The sequence below is a fragment of the Ranitomeya variabilis genome, chromosome 4 (assembly GCF_051348905.1).
Source record: "Ranitomeya variabilis isolate aRanVar5 chromosome 4, aRanVar5.hap1, whole genome shotgun sequence".
In the NCBI taxonomy this organism is placed as follows: domain Eukaryota; kingdom Metazoa; phylum Chordata; class Amphibia; order Anura; family Dendrobatidae; genus Ranitomeya; species Ranitomeya variabilis.
The window spans coordinates 685,918,992-685,939,881 of NC_135235.1; the positions used below are offsets into that span (position 1 = coordinate 685,918,992).

General features: G+C 44.3%; 1 protein-coding gene across 1 annotated transcript in view; it reads right to left on the reverse strand.

Moving 5' to 3' along the window:
* Positions 1-17,648: 17,648 nt before the first annotated feature.
* The window catches only part of LOC143767606 (uncharacterized), a 31,180-nt gene continuing 27,938 nt past the window's right edge, over positions 17,649-20,890 (reverse strand). The window contains exon 7 of the mRNA XM_077256035.1: positions 17,649-18,711. Within this exon, the coding sequence (XP_077112150.1) occupies positions 17,771-18,711 (941 nt within the window). The 3' untranslated portion in view covers positions 17,649-17,770. The remainder of the gene's footprint in view (positions 18,712-20,890) is intronic.

Below are 20,890 nucleotides of genomic sequence, written 5' to 3' on the forward strand. Positions count from 1 at the left end.
CTGTCCCTCTTATGGTACATGCCATCCACACTACCCTCTCTCTCTTTTCCATACTTCACACTGCCTTCTCATACGGTGTCCCTCATAGAGAGCCCAGTCTCTCTACTGTGCCCCTTCATTACACTCCTCCTACTTGGCATACTGTCTCCTCCTGGCTGTTACCCTCACACTACTCAGTATCTATTATGTGTCCACTCACACTTTCATCCCCCCATACTGTCTGCACACATTTCTAATAGCCTCCTCCTGTACATCCCCCCCCTGCTAACATACCCCTTTGCTCTCTCCATATTTCCTCCTCACACATTCCCCCGACTCCCCATACTGTCCTCACACATCCCTTCACCATTGCTCCCAGTACTGTCAGCACACATTTTTCCCCTCGCTACTGTGTCCAACCCCATCTCCCCACTCACCCCCACAGAATATATCCACTGCCCTTCCGATAGAATAAATCCATCCCCTTCCACAGAATAAATGCACCCTGCCCCACACATGCTAAATAAATTCCAGCCCCCCCCACGTACACACTAAATAAATCCCCCACACACACTGAATAAATCCCCCCACACACTGAATAAATCCCCCCACACACTGAATAAATCCCCCCACACTTAATAAATCCCCCCACATACTCCCCATAAACCCACCCCACGCTGAATCTTCGGTGTCTTCAGCTCCACAGCACAGGAGCACTTACCACCAAGTCTCTTCTTTCTCCTGCGCGCCGGATAGTGACGTCAGCAGCGTGATCACATGACTTGATCACGCTGCTGGCGTCGCTCTGACCCGGCAGTCAGAGCCTCAATTGTACTCGCAGCTGGTAGATGTCTGCGAGTACAATTGATCTACGGGAGCCGGCGCGCTGCAGCTTCTCTGTGCCGGCTGTCAGCTTGACAGTCGGCACAGAGAACAGCTGACTCCCGTTCCCCGCGGCACACCCGACCATGTGTCGCGGCACACTAGTGTGCCGCGGCACACTGGTTGAAAAACACTGCTCTAAACGTACTAGGAAGGTTGACAAGTCTGTTTCTATTGGCACTTTACAGTCTAAATTTCTTCTGTCTGTGACTTTGATTTGTTCATTATCAGTTATTACCGTGGATGCCTATGTGGACTCTGGCGCCGCTCTGAGTCTCATGGATTGGTCCTTCGCCAGGCGCTGTGGGTTTGATTTAGAGCCTCTGGAAGTTCCTATACCTCTGAAGGGTATTGATTCTACACCTCTGGCTTGTAATAGACCACAGTTCTGGACGCAAGTGACTATGCGTATGACTCCAGACCATCAGGAGATGATTCGCTTCCTCGTGTTGCATAATTTACATGATGTTTTGGTGCTTGGATTACCATGGTTACAATCTCATAACCCAGTCCTTGACTGGAAAACTATGTCTGTGTTAAGCTGGGGATGTCGGGGGGTTCATGGGGACATACCTTTGGTTTCTATCTCGTCATCTATCCCCTCTGAGATTCCGGCATTTTTGTCGGATTTTGGGGATATTTTTGAAGAGCCTAAAATTGGTTCTCTCCCTCCCCACAGAGATTGTGATTGCGCCATAGATCTGATTCCTGGCAGTAAATTCCCAAAGAGTCGTTTGTTTAACCTATCTGTACCTGAGCATGCTGCCATGCGAGAGTATGTTAAGGAGTCCCTGGAAAAGGGACATATTCGTCCTTCTTCGTCACCTTTAGGAGCTGGGTTTTTCTTTGTCTCTAAAAAGGATGGCTCGCTGAGGCCTTGTATTGATTATCAACTCCTGAATAAAATTACAGTCAAATATCAGTATCCGTTGCCTTTGCTTACTGATTTGTTTGCTCGCATAAAGGGGGCTAAGTGGTTCTCCAAGATTGATCTCCGTGGGGCGTATAATTTGGTGCGAATTAAGCAAGGGGATGAGTGGAAAACCGCATTTAATATGCCTGAGGGACATTTTGAGTATTTAGTAATGCCTTTCGGCCTTTCTAATGCACCTTCAGTTTTTCAGTCCTTTATGCATGATATTTTCCGTGAATATCTGGATAAATTTATGATTGTGTATTTGGACGATATTTTGATTTTTTCTGAGGACTGGGAGTCTCATGTTCAACAGGTCAGGAGGGTTTTTCAGGTCTTGCGGGAGAATTCTCTGTGTGTAAAGGGTTCTAAGTGTGTTTTTGGGGTTCAAAAGATTTCCTTTTTGGGGTACATTTTTTCCCCTTCTTCTGTTGAGATGGACCCTGTCAAGGTTCGGGCTATTTGTGACTGGACGCAGCCTACTTCTCTAAAGGGTCTTCAGAAATTCTTGGGCTTTGCTAATTTTTATCGTCGATTTATAACTGGTTTTTCTGGTGTTGCTAAGCCTCTGACGGATTTGACTAAGAAGGGTGCTGATGTTGCCAATTGGTCCTCTGCCGCTGTGGAGGCCTTTCGGGAACTTAAGCGCCGCTTTTCGTCTGCCCCTGTGTTGCGCCAGCCCGATGTTTCTCTCCCCTTTCAGGTTGAGGTCGATGCTTCCGAGATCGGAGCGGGGCGGTTTTGTCACAGAAAAGTTCTGATTGCTCAGTGATGAGACCTTGTGCGTTCTTTTCTCGAAAATTTTCTGCCGCCGAAAGAAATTATGATGTCGGTAATCGGGAGCTCTTGGCCATGAAGTGGGCATTTGAGGAGTGGCGTCATTGGCTTGAGGGTGCTAGACATCAGGTGGTGGTTTTGACTGATCACAAGAATCTGATTTATCTTGAGTCTGCCAGGCGCCTGAATCCTAGACAGGCGCGCTGGTCGTTGTTTTTCTCTCGGTTTAATTTTGTGGTCTCATATCTACCAGGTTCTAAGAATGTGAAGGCGGATGCCCTTTCTAGGAGTTTTGAGCCTGATTCCCCTGGTGATTCGGAACCTACAGGTATCCTTAAGGATGGGGTGATATTATCCGCTATTTCCCCAGATCTGCAACGTGCTTTGCAAGAATTTCAGGCGGATAGACCTGATCGCTGTCCGCCTGGTAGACTGTTTGTTCCTGATGATTGGACCAGTAGAGTCATCTCGGAAGTTCATTCTTCTACGCTGGTGGGTCATCCTGGAATTTTTGGTACCAGGGATTTGGTGGCTAGATCCTTCTGGTGGCCATCTCTGTCTCGAGATGTGCGTGTTTTTGTGCAGTCTTGTGATGTGTGTGCTCGGGCCAAGCCTTGTTGTTCTAGGGCTAGTGGGTTGTTGTTGCCCTTGTCTATTCCAAAGAGGCCTTGGACGCACATCTCTATGGACTTTATTTCTGATCTTCCTGCCTCTCAGAGGATGTCTGTTATCTGGGTGGTGTGTGACCGTTTTTCTAAGATGGTTCATTTGGTGCCATTGCCGAAGTTGCCTTCCTCGTCTGAGTTGGTCCCTTTGTTTTTTCAAAATGTGGTTCGCTTGCATGGTATTCCTGAAAATATTGTTTCTGATAGGGGTACCCAGTTCGTTTCTAGATTTTGGCGGGCATTCTGTGCCAGGTTGGGCATTGATTTGTCTTTTTCGTCTGCCTTCCATCCTCAGACTAATGGCCAGACGGAGCGAACTAATCAAACTTTGGAGACTTATTTGAGGTGTTTTGTGTCTGCGGATCAGGATGATTGGGTTGCCTTTTTGCCGTTGGCGGAGTTTGCTCTTAATAATCGGGCTAGTTCTGCCACTTTGGTTTCCCCTTTCTTTTGCAATTCGGGGTTTCATCCCCATTTTTCTTCTGGTCAGGTGGAGTCTTCGGATTGTCCTGGAGTAGATGCTGTGGTGGATCGGTTGTATCGGATTTGGGGACAAGTGGTGGACAATTTGAATTTGTCCCAGGAGAGGACTCAGCGGTTTGCTAACCGCCAGCGTCGGGTTGGTCCTCGCCTTCGTGTTGGGGACTTGGTGTGGTTGTCTTCCCGTTTTGTCCCAATGAGGGTTTCTTCTCCTAAATTTAAGCCTCGGTTCATCGGTCCCTATAGGATTTTGGAGATTATTAACCCTGTTTCCTTTCGTTTGGACCTCCCGGCATCTTTCGCTATCCATAATGTGTTCCATCGGTCGTTGTTGCGGAGATACGAGGTGCCGGTGGTTCCTTCTGCTGAACCTCCTGCTCCTGTGCTGGTTGAGGGTGAATTGGAGTACGTTATAGAGAAGATCTTGGACTCCCGTATTTCCAGGCGGAGACTCCAGTATCTGGTTAAATGGAAGGGCTATGGTCAGGAAGATAATTCTTGGGTAACTGCCTCTGATGTTCATGCCTCGGATTTGGTTCGTGCCTTTCATAGGGCTCATCCAGGTCGCCCTGGCGGTTCTTGTGAGGGTTCGGTGCCCCCTCCTTAAGGGGGGGGTACTGTTGTGATCTTTTTGGGCTCCCCTGGTGGTGGCTGGTGGTACTGGAGACTTGTGTGTACTTTTCTGCCTCAGCTCACCTGCTTCCATCAGTTTTGGGAGTTCCCTATTTAGCCTTGCTCTCCAGTCACTTCCTTGCCGGTCATCATTGTAACCTGAGTCTTTCAGTTTCATGTTCCTGCTACTAGTCTGCTGATCAGCTTGAGTTTCCATCACCCGAGAGCTAGTCTGTTATTTTTGTGTTTCTGATGTTCCCATGCCATTGGGGAATCATGACAGCAAGGGCCGCCTTGACCCAAATTTGCATGCACCCCAATTCCCCCTTGGAAGAAACGTTGAGGAGGGCCTCATAAAAAAAAACTGTCCCATTACAAAGGAGTGGGTATCCTATACTTGGAATGCCTATGGGCTAACCTTTGTGTGTAAATTTTGTATGTAAATTATTATTTTTTTTACTGGAATCATAAACACCCTAGAAAACAGTAACGTGTTTTCCTACAGTTGCTGCTGGGAAGGTGTATGCTTTTTGCAAAAATATGGTGGAAGAGTCATTGGATGAAGTGATCGGGAAAAGGGGCATCATGACGGCAGGAATGGTAACGTACAGGATGAATAACAGCGGTGGATATGGGAGGTATGAGATCTAGGAAACAGCCTACAATGATTAGTCGTTTAGCCGGCCCACCACCAATTACCAGAATGTGTTTCATGGCTGTCAAAAGATCGGTGTAACCGAGGTGCATCTCAAGCTCACCTTGCGCCAGCGATGCCTGATCTCCGCGTACACAGCTCTTCCTGAATGAGCGGTCACGTGATACCGCTCATTAAGGTAATGAATATGCGCATATTCATTACCTTAATGAGCGGTATCACATGACCGCTCACGCAGGAAGAAGGTGCTGTGCCGGGAGTCGGGACAGAGCGAGAGGGATGTCGGCACGGCCGCGCGGTAAGGAACAGGTAAGTATGAGGGACGGGGAGGGGGGATGAAGGAGGACATAAGCCGGCGCGCCATGCAAGATGGGAGCGGGAGCGGGGGGTGGAGAGATAAGCCATGCATTCAGGGGGGAATATGAGCCATGCATATGGGGGGGAATATGAGCCATGCATATAGGGGGGAATATGAGCCATGCATTCAGGGGGGGATATGAGCCATGCATTCAGGGGGGGAATATGAGCCATGCATACGGGGGAATATGAGCCATGCATACGGGGGGATATGAGCCATGCATTCAGGGGGGGAATATGAGCCATGCATTCAGGGGGGGAATATGAGCCATGCATACGGGGGGGAATATGATCCATGCATTCAGGGGAGGGAATATGAGCCATTGATACGGGGGGGAATATGAGCTATGCATTCAGGGGGGAAATATGAGCCATGCATACGGGGGGAATATGTGCCATGCATTCAGTGGGTGGAGAGATAAGCCATACATTCAGGGGGGGAATATGAGCCGTGCATTCAGAGGGGGGGAATATGAGCCATGCATTCAGGGGGGGGAATATGAGCCATGCATACGGGTGGGGGGGGGAATATGAGCCATGCATTTAGGGGGGGAATATGAGCCATGCATTCAGGGGGGGAATATGAGCCATACATTCAGGGGGGAATATGAGCCATACATTCAGGGGGGGGGGATATGAGCCATGCATTCAGGGGGGGAATATGAGCCATGCATTCATTCAGGGGGGGGGATATGAGCCATACATTCAGGGGGGGAATATGAGCCATGCATACGGGTGGGTGGGGGGGAATATGAGCCATGCATTCAGGGGGGGAATATGAGCCATGCATTCAGGGGGGAATATGAGCCATGCGTACTTGGGGAATATGAGCTATGCATTCAGGGGGGGGAATATGAGCCATGCATTCAGGGGGGAATATGAGCCATGCATTCAGGGGGGGGGAATATGAGCCATGCATTCAGGGGGAAATATGAGCCATGAATTCAAGGGGGGAATATGAGCCATGTATTCAGGGGGGAATATGAGCCATGCAGTCAGGAGGAGAATATGAGCCATGCATACAGGGGGGAATATGAGCCAAGCATTCGGGCGGGGATATGGGCCATGCATTCAGGGGGGGAATACGAGCCATGCATTCAGGGGGGAATATGAGCCATGCATTCAGGGGGGGGGAAATGAGCCATGCATTCAGTGGGGACTATGAGCCATGCATACAGGAGAGGAAATATGAGCCATGCATACAGGAGGGGGAATATGAGCTATGCATACAGGAGGGGGAATATGAGCCATGCATACAGGAGGGGGGATATGAGCCATGTACATGGTATGGGAGGGAGATGAGCCATGCATACAGGAGGGGGGTCATTATACAGTATTGAGCATCATGTGGGATCATTATACAGTATGGAGAACTGTGTGTGGCCATTATACAATATTGAGCATCATGTGTGGCCGTTATGGTATGGAGCATCATGTGTGGCCAATGGCTATTATACAGTATGGAGCATCATGTGTGGTCATTATACAGTATGGAGCATCATGTGTGGCCATTATACAGTATTGAGCATCATGTGGGATCATTATACAGTATGGAGAACTGTGTGTGGCCATTATACAATATTGAGCATCATGTGTGGCCGTTATGGTATGGAGCATCATGTGTGGCCAATGGCTATTATACAGTATGGAGCATCATGTGTGGTCATTATACAGTATGGAGCATCATGTGTGGCCATTATACAGTATTGAGCATCATGTGGGATCATTATACAGTATGGAGAACTGTGTGTGGCCGTTATACAGTATGGAGCACTATGTGTGGCCATTATACAGTATGGAGCACTGTGTGGCCATTATACAGTATGGAGCACTGTGTGGCCATTATACATTATGAAGCATCATGTGTGGCCATTATACACTATCGAGCATCATGTGTGGACATTATACAATATTGAGCTTCATGTGTGGCCATTATACAGTATGGAGCACTGTGTGGCCATTATACAGTATGGAGAACTGTGTGTGTGTGGCCATTATACAGTATGGAGCATCATGTGTGGCCATTATACAGTATGGAGCATCATGTGTGGCCATTATACAGTATGGAGAACTGTGTGTGGCCATTATACAGTATGGAGCATCATGTGTGGCCATTATACAGTATGGAGCATCATGTGTGGCCATTATACAGTATGTAGCACTGTGTGGCCATATTTTTTGTTTATAATTATTGTATATGAAGCAGTGTGATCAGCAGTGCTAAATGGCTGTGGTTGGGACGTGGATATGGGTGTGACTAGTTGTGAAATGGGTGTGGTCAGAGGCGTGGCATAAAATTTGCTGTGCACCGCAAACTTTATAGCTCCTTCCCTTCTTCAAAAGTTGGGAGGTATGGTACCGCATTTGCCAGATCATGGCAAGTGCCGCAAATCCCATAGGGAATGAATGAGGCCGAACGCAGTGTTGCCGTAAGTGATCCGTTACGTGGCAGATGCAGAAAAACTGCCCGGATCTGTTGCAAAAGGCAACTTTCACATCAGCGATTCTTGCCAAAGTCACTGCCGATAGTGTCATACTCACCAAAGGGGGAGGCAGCACTAAAAGTGCCTAGGGCAGCAGAAACTCTAAATACGGCCCTGGCAGTAGGAAATAGATTGCCAAAGACGCACGTGTCCATATAAAGGGCAAAGTGCGACATGCTTGTGAGATGCTGAATTCTAGTAAGCAGACCTGGGAACCTGGGAAACAACATATTTCTTTTTTACAAGATATAGACGAAGTTGGCATTGATGTCGACTTGGAACTTTATTACATCCCCACCAAGAAGATGAAGATCACAGCTACCAACAATGTGGCAAAAAGGCCGTAAATGTCAGTAAATTCATTTTCTCTTGGGCAAACTTTCCCTCTTACTAAAGTGGTACCGAATGATGCATACACAGCTCTCATGTCTACTCAGCATGAGACGGTTGAAAGATGATGTATTCTGCTTTGTCCATGTTCACTTTTTGAAAGCAAGCATAAAAGAAGTATGAAATAGCGGGCAGACGTGTGATTTTGATCAGTAAGGAGGTGATGTCAGGTACAGATAGGTAGGTCTGCATGTCATTGGCGTACTGATGATATTGCAAACCGTACCATTACATGAGCTGTCCCAGGCCGAAGGTGTGGATGGAGAAGAGTAGGGGTCCTAGAAATGAGCCTTGGGGAACACAGAAAGACAGGGGTCGAGGTGAGGAGGTGGTGAGGGAGAGGGCTACACTGAATGTCCTCATAACAGTCTTGTTGTTTTTTAAAAACTGTGGATAACCCCAAAAAGGCCATATACACCACCGGCCAAGCCCGCATCAGCAGGGGTAGCAAAACTACCATCCCAACCACCACTAGCATGAACAGGCACATGGCAGCAAAGCACCCGACTTTGTGGGCCGAACAACAGGTTCCAGGAACAGTGTCTGCGGGTGATACCACTGCTTCTTCCGCTGTTGTGCATGCAAGCCAATCCCCTGTCCATGGTGCATGTGAAGATGCCTCCTGCCCTGCATCTGTAGTCGAACACAAATTCAACTAACATCATCAAGAAGCACTTCCATGTTCTTGTCCTAGTGTAGCGTTCAGTTGTCCATACCACAGTCCTTTGAACGCAAGTGGAAATATGCAGCCAACGCACCACAGGCCACATTACAAAATTCACACATTTCTTGTCTGCTGGCACTACAAATGTTGCCTTTTAGGCTCGGGGAGGCAGAAGCTTTCTGCAACATGATTTCGGCGGCTGTCACAAGGTACTCTGTCCCCGGCCACCACTATTTCTCCAGGGGTGCTGTCCCGGCATTACACAAGCACATGTTCCAATACATTACCCGGGCCCCCAACCATGATGTTATTGGGAAAGTCCACCTAACCACGAACATGTGGACAAGTGATTGTGGGCATGAACGCTACATCTCGCTGATGGCACACTGGGTTAACATAATGGAAGCCGGGACCCAGTGGACCTTGAGATGGAACACATCCTCCCGACGACTAGGATTGTGGGACCTACATAAATGAGGCTTGCCCACAGTCTACAGCCCCTGCATCCCCTCCTCTTCAGCCTCCATGTCCGAAACGACATATACAAGAAACACCGTGTGCACAGCTAAGGGGTGGTGCTAAGGTTAGGTTCCCAAACTGTCAATATAGAAGTAAACCTAGCACTCAACTTAAATGCATGAGAATAAGTTTATTGTAGCACATGAGATAAATGTTTCGGTCCACATGGACCTTCGTTATTAACGTAATGTGCTGGGCAAATATATAGCGTGGTTCCCAAAGAAGAATCTAGTAGCATATGTAAACAGAGAGGGAGAAAGGGTGGGTGCATCTACTGCAAGACACTTGCCACCTTCTAAGGTACTTTGCACAAACAGATTCCTCTCTGGGAACCACACTATATATTTGCCCAGCACATTACGTTACTGACGAAGGTCCATGTGGACCGAAACGTTTATCTCATGTGCTACAATAAATTTATTCTCACACATTTGAGTGCTAGGTTTACTTCCATGTCCGAAATGTACATAGCAGTCACAAGCTGGAAGCACTGCAGCACTGCCTCAGCCACGTGGCAACAGGCTATGCTGAATGTAATAAGCTTAGGTGACAAACCGCACAATACTGGAGAGTTGTGGACAGCTCTGAAAGAGCAGGCAGATCAGTGGCCGACACTGCTGAACTAACAGCCAGGCATGGTTGTGTGTGACAATGGCGAGAACCTCGTGGCTACTCTGAGGCGATGCAAACTCATAAACGTACCATGCGTGGCCCATGTGCTTAACCTCATTGTTCAACATTTTCTGAAAAGCGACCCGGAGCTGCTAAATCTGCTTCGGAAAGTATGGCGCCCAGCGTGCCCATTTTAGAAAGTCAGCTAAAGCTTCATCCGCCTTGCCGTACTTTAGCAGTGTTTGCAGCTTCTGGCTCACTGACTGGTGTGTGATGTCTCCACACATTGGAACTTTACACTGCATATGTTGGAAAGGATTTGTGAGCAGAATTGGGCAGTTGGTGACTGCCAGCATCAACAAGGCCATCGGTAATAAGGTGGGGGAGATACAATCTACAGGGGTGTATTTACAATTATGTACACTGCTCAAAAAAAGGGAACACTTAAACAAAAGAATATAACTCCAAGTAAATCAAGCTTCTGTGATATCAAACTGTCCACTTAGGAAGCAACACTGTTTGACAATCAATTTCACATGCTGTTGTGCAAATGGAATAGACAACAGATGGAAATTATTGGCAATTATCAAGACACACTCAATAAAAGGAGTGGTTCTGCAGGTAAGGACTACAGACATCTCAGTACCAATGCTTTCTGGCTGATGTTTTAGTCACTTTTGAATATTGGTTGTGCTTTCACACTCGTGGTAGCATGAGATGGACTCTTCAACCCACACAAGTGGCTCAGGTAGTGCATCTCATCCAGGATGGCACATCAATGCGAGCTGTGGCAAGAAGGTTTGCTGTCTGTCAGCGTAGTGTCCAGAGGCTGGAGGCACTACCAGGAGATGTGGAGAGAGCAATAGGAGGGCAACAACCCAGCAGCAGGACCACTACCTCAGCCTTTGTGCTATGAGGAACAGGAGCACTGCCATAGCCCTGCAAAATGACCTCCAGCTGGTCACAAATGTGCATGTGTCTGCACAAATGGTTAGAAACCGACTCCATGAGGATGGTCTGGGTGCCCAATGCCCACAGACTGGGGTTGTGCTCACAGCCCAACACAGAACACCAGGATTGGCAAATTCACCACTGGTGCCCTGTGCTCTTCACAGCAGGTTTACACTGAGCACATGTGACAGATTCTGGAAATGCCAAGGAGAGCGATCTGCTGCCTGCAACATCCTTCATCATGACCGGTTTGTCAGTGGGTCAGTAGTGGTGTGTGGTGGCATTTCTTTGGAGGATCACTCAGCCCTCCATGTGCTCACCAGAGGAAGCCTGACTGCCATTAGGCACCGAGATGAGATCCTCAGACCCCTTGTGAGACCATATGCTGGTGCGGTTGGCCCTGGGTTCCTCCTAATGCAGGACAATGCCAGACCTCACATGGCTGGAGTGTGTCAGCAGTTCCTGCAAGATGAAGGCATTGAAGCTATGGACTGGCCTGCCCGCTCCCCTGACCTAAATCCGATTGAACACATCTGGGACATCATGTCTTGCACCATCCACAAGCGGTACGTTGCACCACAGACTGTCCAGGAGTTGGCGGATGCTTTAGTCCAGGTCTGGGAGGAGATCCCTCAGGAGACCATCCACCACCTCATCAGGAGCATGCCCAGGCATTGTACGGAGGTAATACAGGCACATGACGGCAACACACATACACAACTGAATATCGTTTCATTGTCTTGAGGCATTTCCACTGAGGTTGGATCAGCCTGTAATTTGATTTTCCACTTTGATTTTGAGTATCATTCCACATCCAGACCTCCATGGGATATTCAGTTTGATTTACATTGATCATTTTTGTTTTATTGTTCTCAACACATTCTACTATGTAATGAATAAAGATTTGCAACTGAAATATTTCATTCAATGGTGTCTAGGATGTGGTATTTTAGTGTTCCCTTTATTTTTTTGAGCAGTGTATTTACAATGATAGTACAGAGGTTAGTCAAAAGTCGTGGAGGCCTGAAGACTAGGAGAAGGAGGAGGACAGCATGGTCAATCTTCCTCTTGTTGACGACACGGAAGTTTTGCCTGTTAGCAGTCTGGGATGCATTTGGCTGACTTTATGTTACGCTGCATTTCCCGTGACCCTCGCGTTCTCAAAATTTGGATGACAGACAGGCAACACTGATTGGTGACATTTCTAGACCTACAGTAATCGGACAACTTTATATCTCTTAGTCCAGAGGCAGACAGGTATACTAAAATGTTACAGTACCAGAGGGCCCTTCTACCAGAATTATTTTAAAAATTCCTATCTCAAAATAATGGCGGCAGAGCTCACAGTTCGTTGGCCAACAAAGGAGTACAGGTGAGAGAGACACAACTTCAATCCAGTAGAGGCAGTGGAACACTGGCAAAGTTCTGGGAGAGTTTTCTTAGACCCTCCCTTCACCCTGGACCTGAGCCACGGGGTACTCTCACAAGGAGTGCAAAGTTTGGGAAGATGCTGAGAGAGTACCTTGCTGACCGCGTTAGGTCTCTTATAGACCTGATGACGCTGTGCGGCCAGCCAATCACTGTAATGCATAAAAGAATGAATGACGTGCACTCCATTAAAAAATCAGGTGCTGGCTGAACCTGGACTCAGTCCAGAAATCATGAGAATGATAGAGAAACAGCCGCACTCAATATAATTCTCGTTTGGTCTTGCAGATAGTGCTAAAATTTATTCAAAATTCACCACAGGGTAATATAAATAGAGTGAAAATAAGGTACTAAGTTAATGAGGTACGAGGTGATGTTTCGACCCTGTTCCGGGTCTTTATCAAACCTCACTTAAATAGTATGAAAAAAGGATCAATTGGTTGTATAAAGAAGGCTAAAGTCACAGCTGGGGCTTAAGGTTCTGTAGAGATGGCGCCTGTTGTGGTGGTGAGTTTGTATTACTTTGTGGTGAATTTTGAATAAACTTTAGCACTATCTGCAAGACCAAACGATACTAATTTTGAGTGCGGCTGTTTCTCTATCATAATCACTGTAATACCACAACAAAGATGGCTGCGGCATTACAATGCATGGCAGACAATCCCTACATGTTGATTGACATTCTAAAGACCTCCAAAAATGCAGAGCAGAGACCAGAGCTCCTGTAGAATAATCCCGGAAATGCTTGGTGCTCACCGAGTACACTGAGTAGTGGCGAGCACGTTCACTCATCACTAGTGCCCCCTTTTATCTAATTTGTACACGTTCACTCATCACTAGTTGGCATGACAACCAGAGGTTTCCAGCAGACCTCTATGGTTATCACTGCTGGATCCTATGAGAGCTGCCCGGTGGTCGATGCTCATAGCAAGTGAGCAACTCTGCTACATACAGGTGATCTGATCATTGCCTGTATGTAGAAGAACCGATCGGGTTATGGTAGCTTCTAGTCTCCCATGGAGACTATTGAAGCATGCCTGTGGAGACATGGGTGGTCAGTGGGCACCCCGATCCACAAGCCAAAACCACATGGATTAGGGATCGTCCTGCCGAACTCCCGCTCTCCTTTTAATGTGGGCAAAATGCTACTCAGACAACACAGGGTGAGGGTGAAAACAGTGTGGCAATGTATTATTGAAATACAAAATAAGCAGATAACACATAGAACAGTCCCAGCAAAATACTCAAGATGATACACACCCTTCCGCTGATTTGCCGGGATAATAGCAGCTGTTACTTCAGAGCACCCAGGGTCAATACCCCACCAGTTGCATGCACAGAGAGAAGCTAACGACAAGGTACAAGGCCATTTGATCTGAGGATCACAACTTTCTCCAAACGTATCCATGATTCAGCGATGGTCAATGAGAAGATCTGTATTCTTCCAATTGCGGCTGAAAACCCCTATGTTGTTTACTATAGAATGATAGATCCATGTCCCTCGTGATGGAGCCATGATATAAAATGGCTGCTGTCCTGTCTCTGGTCCTTTGGACGTATGGATGTCTTGGCAGAATCTCTGTGGCTGTTTCTCTCTCATTCTCTTTATATAAAGGCATGTAACCCTATTTTAGACTTAACAAGTGTCCCACATTCAGTATTTACATAAAGGGTAAGAATGGAGATGAGATCAAGTAACATTACTTGATTATTTAAGCTATTTGCATAGTTGTTCCCTGTCTGCTTTCAAAGTCAACAAACTGGTTCCATAATAAAATGCATAATCAGCATATCAGCAAACATCACTAGTGATCAAGAATAAGCGCACAGTGAAAGTCAATATTAGCAGTTTACACAAACAAAAGTCTGTTCTCTTGACCAACCAGAAATCAACGCTTACATTTGAAAGCCAACATACATATAACAGTCTATTATTATTTGTTTGCTGAAAATAGTCATCTGGCTAATTAAGATACAATGCTGTATGTCTTCACAATGCCAAAAGTAAAAATAAAATGTTCTTAAAAATATTAAAAAATATAAAAGTTCAAATTACCCCCTTTTGCCCCGTTCAAAATAAAACAATAATTTAAAAAAATAAAATATACATATTTGGTATCTGCACGTTCAGAATCGCCCGATCTATCTATATAAAAAAAGAACTAACCCGATTGCTAAACGGTGTAATGAGGAAAAAAGTAAAAACACCAGAATTACGTTTTTTTGGTCGCCGATACATTGTATTAAAATGCAATAATGGGCGATCAAAAGATCGTATCTGCACCAAAATGGTATTCATTAAAAATGTTAGCTCAGCACACAAAAAATAAGCCCACACCCAACCCGAGATCATGAAAAATGGAGATGCGACGGGTATCGGAAAATGGTGCAATTCTTTTATACTTTACCTAATAAAGAGGAGTTATTATTACTGATAAATGTTTGTTTTGGGTAGTTTATTTTCTGTTGGTATTTGGTTTATCCTATAAAACACCCATATAATATTTTCATCTTGAATTTATTATATAAAATTCCCATATAATATTCCATTCTTGAACGCACGCCGCGCGCATCATGGTTTTGTACAATTTGTCAATAATATATATAGGTTCTCCCCGTCTGATGGTCAACAAAATATGATTTTCCTGTAATTCATTTCTCACACTCTAGGTATGATAATGACTTTTCTCTGTGTGGAATTTTTGATGTTTACAAAGGTAGTTGGATAACCCCTTCTCATTCCTCATGTTTGGTCTTATTAAAATAAAAACACTTATACAAACCACCCATGCTGGCACCGTTTCAGCAGTGTCGGCACTTGCGTTCTTGGGTCTCTTCTGAGGTTTTTACGTCATGAGAGCACTCTGTCCAATCAGCACTGGTGTCACTGTCCCCACTTTCGGACAAATTGAGCATCATGAGGCAGTCAGAGAGCAGCCGCGGCCCTGGCTTCCTGTTGATGTTCAATAAGTCTGAAGGTGGGAACAGTGAAGCTGGGGCTGATTCGGCGCAGGGCTCGTGTGATTTGACACACTCACATAAGCCCGGGACACTGAGTCTTGACACCACTGAAGCAGAGGCTGTATGCCAGCTGAGTATGAGTGTTTTTATTTTAATGAGGCCAAACATAAGGAGTTGACTGAGAAAAAAAAAAAAAAAGAAAATTATATATATATATATATATATATATATATATATATATATATATATATATATATATACATACATACATACACACACAGTATACACTCACTGGCCACTTTATTAGGTACACCTGTCCAACTTCTTGTTAACACTTAATTTCTAATCAGCCAATCACATGGCGGCAACTCAGTGCATTTAGGCATGTAGACATGGTCAAGACAATCTCCTGCAGTTCAAACCGAGCATCAGTATGGGGAAGAAAGGTGATTTGAGTGCCTTTGAACGTGGCATGGTTGTTGGTGCCAGAAGGGCTGGTCTGAGTATTTCAGAAACTGCTGATCTACTGGGATTTTCACGCACAACCATCTCTAGGGTTTACAGAGAATGGTCCGAAAAAGAAAAAAAATCCAGTGAGTGGCAGTTCTGTGGGCGGAAATGCCTTGTTGATGCCAGAGGTCAGAGGAGAATGGGCAGACTGGTTCGAGCTGATAGAAAGGCAACAGTGACTCAAATCGCCACCCGTTACAACCAAGGTAGGCCTAAGAGCATCTCTGAACGCACAGTGCGTCGAACTTTGAGGCAGATGGGCTACAGCAGCAGAAGACCACACCGGGTACCACTCCTTTCAGCTAAGAACAGGAAACTGAGGCTACAATTTGTACAAGCTCATCGAAATTGGACAGTAGAAGATTGGAAAAACGTTGCTTGGTCTGATGAGTCTCGATTTCTGCTGCGACATTCGGATGGTAGGGTCAGAATTTGGCGTAAACAACATGAAAGCATGGATCCATCCTGCCTTGTATGGAGCATCTTTGGGATGTGCAGCCGACAAATCTGCGGCAACTGTGTGATGCCATCATGTCAATATGGACCAAAATCTCTGAGGAATGCTTCCAGCACCTTTTTGAATCTATGCCACGAAGAATTGAGGCAGTTCTGAAGGCAAAAGGGGTCCAACCCGTTACTAGCATGGTGTACCTAATAAAGTGGCCGGTGAGTGTATATGTAAATATCTACACAGTATATATGTGTATATATATGTAAAATTATTCCTTGATTACAAGGTTCACTGGCAAAAGGATAAAACTAAACTTTATTAATTCCAAATGTAAAACTATACCCATAATTCACCACCTGAAGGTTAGTCAGATGGTGACTAATAGAAAAGAACATATACTCCACATCTCAGTATATAGGGTGAGGTGATGTATACACCTCACTCTCCAAGCCTCTCATTTCTACGAGTTTCGTCATCCTCACCAAAGGCAACCCATCAAGAGACTATTTAATATTGACCTCTATTCCATCGAGAGTAGACAAAGGAAATCCTAAAATCACGTATCATGTTATCCGAAACAGTCAGAAAACTAGCCACATATTGGCAGACCCCAAACTTCAAACTATATACTTCGTAAGTTTATAAGCCACTCCAGTGTCAAGAATAGATAGTATGTGAAATACCACTCAGGGAACACTTACCTGCTTCAGATATACTGTAATTTCCATATTCATACTAAATAATTGCACATATTTCCCAGACATTATGGTTGCACATATTCCTAGTCTTTATAATGATATTGTACTCATTCCCTTAGAAGCTGCTAATGATCTTTGGAGCAGGTAATTTTGCCCTGAGTGGCATATATTGGGCCGTCTGAAAACTGAGATTAGTCTAGGACAATTTGTCTGCACTACTAATAGACAGCTGTTACAATACCAAACTAGGGCAGTCCTGACTGACCGCCACAGGAGTGACTTATAAACTTATGAAGTATGTAGTTTGAAGTCTGGGATCTGCCTATATGTGGCTAGTTTTCTGACTGTTTCGGATAACATTATACATGATTTTAGTTTTTTTGTCTAGTCTCGCTTGAATATAGTTCAATATTAAATAGTCTCCTGATGTGTCGTCTTTGGTGAGGATGATGAAACCCGTAGAAATGAGAAGCTTGGAGAGTGAGTGTGTATACGTCACCTCACCCTATATACTGAGACGTGGGGTATATGTTTTTTCTATTAGTCACCTTCTGACTAACCTTCAGGGGGTGAATTATGGGTATAGTTTTACATTTGAAATTAATGAAGTTTAGTTTTATCCTTTTGTCAGCAAAAATGAGGAATGACAAGAGACAACCCATTTAAGAAGATCCAATTTTGGTTAAAACTATTCCAACATTATGAACGTAAAAATGGCTTCTTCCCTATGTGACATCTCTGATGTTAATTAACAGTTGGTATCCAAGTAAAATATTTCCCACATTAAGAAAATGAAAAAGGCTTCTCCCTTGTGTGACTTCTATGATGTCTAACAAGATGCGCTTTCTGGTTAAAACATTTCCCACATTCTGAACAGGAAAAAGGCTTCTCCCCTGTGTGGGTTCTCTGGTGACTAACAAGACCATTTTTCCAGTTAAAACATTTCCCACATTCTGAACAGGAAAAAGGCTTCTCCCCTGTGTGGGTTCTCTGGTGGCTATCAAGATGTGCTTTCTGGTAAAAACATTTCCCACATTCTGAACATGAAAAAGGCTTCTCCCCTGTGTGACTGCTCTGATGTTTAACAAGATGCTCTTTTCGGTTAAAACATTTCCCACATTCTGAACATGAAAAAGGCTTCTCCCCTGTGTGAGATTTCTGGTGACTAACAAGATTTGACTTCTTGTTAAAACATTTTCCACATTCTGAACAGGAAAAAGCCTTCTCCCCTGTGTGAGTTTTCTGGTGACTAACAAGACTTGATTTCTGGTTAAAACATTTCCCACATTCTGCACAGGAAAAAGGCTTCTCCCCCGTGTGACTGCTCTGATGTCTAACAAGAACCGATTTCCAATTAAAATATTTCCCACATTCTGAACAGAAAAAAGGCCTCTCCCCTGTGTGACTTCTCTGGTGACTAACAAGAGCATTTTTCCAATTAAAACATTTCCCACATTCTGAACATGAAAATGACTTCTTTGCTTTAGGAGCAGTTTGTTTTTTAATGCCTCTTTTGTGACTTTGATTTTCCTTAGTAGTCGGTAAGGAGTCAGAAGATGGGACCTGTTTCATAGGATCAGCTGACAGATCTTTGCTGTGAATGGATGATGTTATATCTGGGGTAACAGCAATCACTTCAGTTGCATCTTGTAGGACCTCAAGATCATCAGATTTAAAAATTGAAGATGTCAGCTGTCCCTCCGATCTCCTGGTACAGTCATCAACTAAGATAAAAAACATTTATTATTTTTTAATAAAATATCCTTGAGTTTTATATTTTTGAACATTTCTACTTAAACTGTCCATACAAATGGCAAGCTATGTAAAAAACTGTAATTATTTACCAAGACAATGACAGTTCACAGTCTAATAGAAAACCTTATTGGATGAACCAGTAGTGCATGGTGTTCAACTGCTTGTTCATTCTGCCTCCCAAATATCGAATAAAAAGAAACCAAACAATGTTATGTAGGCGAAAATGATACCAATTCTCATCTCACAAAAAACAAGTCCCCACTGTCCATCATCTGTCAATGGAAAAACAGAGGTTCCCACACTATTAGTGGCTCAAAGGCTGTTGAAAAGCAACAAGGTTTCTATAAACCAATCCAGCAAAATCCACTCTCACTTCTGAGTCTTGCAGTGTGCTCAAACAACATTTAGTATCCTTGTATTTAGCAATATTATAGTGAGAAGAATCCACTTAATTTGCGGTGTGTGTGTCTCTTGGAGAACAATCTGGTCACTATATGTTGGATAATAAAATGGCAAATGTGTAATTTTAACTCTCCAACATCCACTGCATATTAATTTCCTGAAAATGTCTGTGGAGTCAAAATATTCATTCCTCCTACACATGTGGTCAAAATTGTTGGTACCCCTTGTTTAATGACAGAAAATCCCACATTGGTCACAAAAATAACTTGAATCTGACAAAAGTAATAATACAACACCAATGATATACCCTACAGTGGTTAGCCGCACATCAAATAAAAACCTATAAGCGAAGGCACCACACATTGATAATATGAAAAATACTTTATTAATATCAGAAAGGAAAAAACCATAAATGGTCATAAAAAAGCCTCAAATAGGCAGCAGGTAAGACACAACAAACACAGAAAAAAAGTAGACAACTGGCAAAAATTCATAAAAAAGTATGCATAAATACGTTCAAATATACATGGCGCTCACATTGCAAACAATTTGCATAAGCAGCAATTGCAATAAAGCATAGCAGTCTGACATAAAAGTCTAATGAAATATCGCATAGAAATTCAAAATGTGGTCACAGTGTAAAAAGGCTAATGTGCCATATAGACCCACATGAGAAATATATAAAAGGTTATAACAGGCTATGCAAACACTAATCTGGCATATTATGTCACACACCAGCACATTTACCAAGCAATGGAGCAAAAGCCAGGAGTCCACCACACCCGACGCGCGTTTCGCAAGAAGTTGCTTCGTCCAGGGGTGGTGAGACGCTGGTAAGGTACCTTTTTATAGAGCAAATGGCCACACATAACAACAAACAGCTGTGGAAAGACCAATCAAAAAATTCAAACCACACATGCACCCCTCAAGAGATACCTTAGGGTGCCAGGAAATATATAAATGGTAAAGTGCCACAATATATATATAAACCGAAACGGAGAAATAGCACCAGAAACCAAAGATAAAAATATGTAAGTTTTATTGCATAACATCAAAATAAAAAGAACTAAATACAAAAGAAATACAGGAAAATGACAAGGGATCTCACCAAAAAAGATGGCAAAGCGGTCCCCAACAGGCAAGCAAGCAATGAATAGATGTTAAAACATCCACTGGTGCAAAAAATAAGTAAACTCTACAAGAGGAGCAAATATCCATGTGCTAGCAAAGTGCATCATAATATAAGATATAAGAAGAAGCCTCATGCAAGGTAAGAGTATAAGGATGCACACAGATCAAGATGGTCAATAAACAAAAATACAACTCATAGTTACCTGTGGGACCACAATGCCATCCACCCCTACGCGCGTTTCGGCAATGTGCCTTCTTCCGGGGGCATTTCACGTTTCAACTCTTTCACGTTGAGTGAGATTGTCTCTACAAATAGACTCTGGGACTTTCTGAATGTCCCTCATCACTGAACGGACAAAGAGGTCAATCTCTGGATATGTTGAAATCTGCGGAAATTTAGTTGATTTAGGAAGAAGATGACTCTTCGTGAAAGAGTTGCTCTAAAGGAACTACAAAACATGAAGTCTGTAACGGTCAAACCTTCGGACAAAGGTGGCAATGTGGTGTTATGGCCCATTGAACTCTATGAAAAGGAAATGTTGAAACAGCTCAATAACAAATGTTATAAACGTCTAACATTTAATCCTCTTTTGAAATTTAGATCTGAGTTGAAGG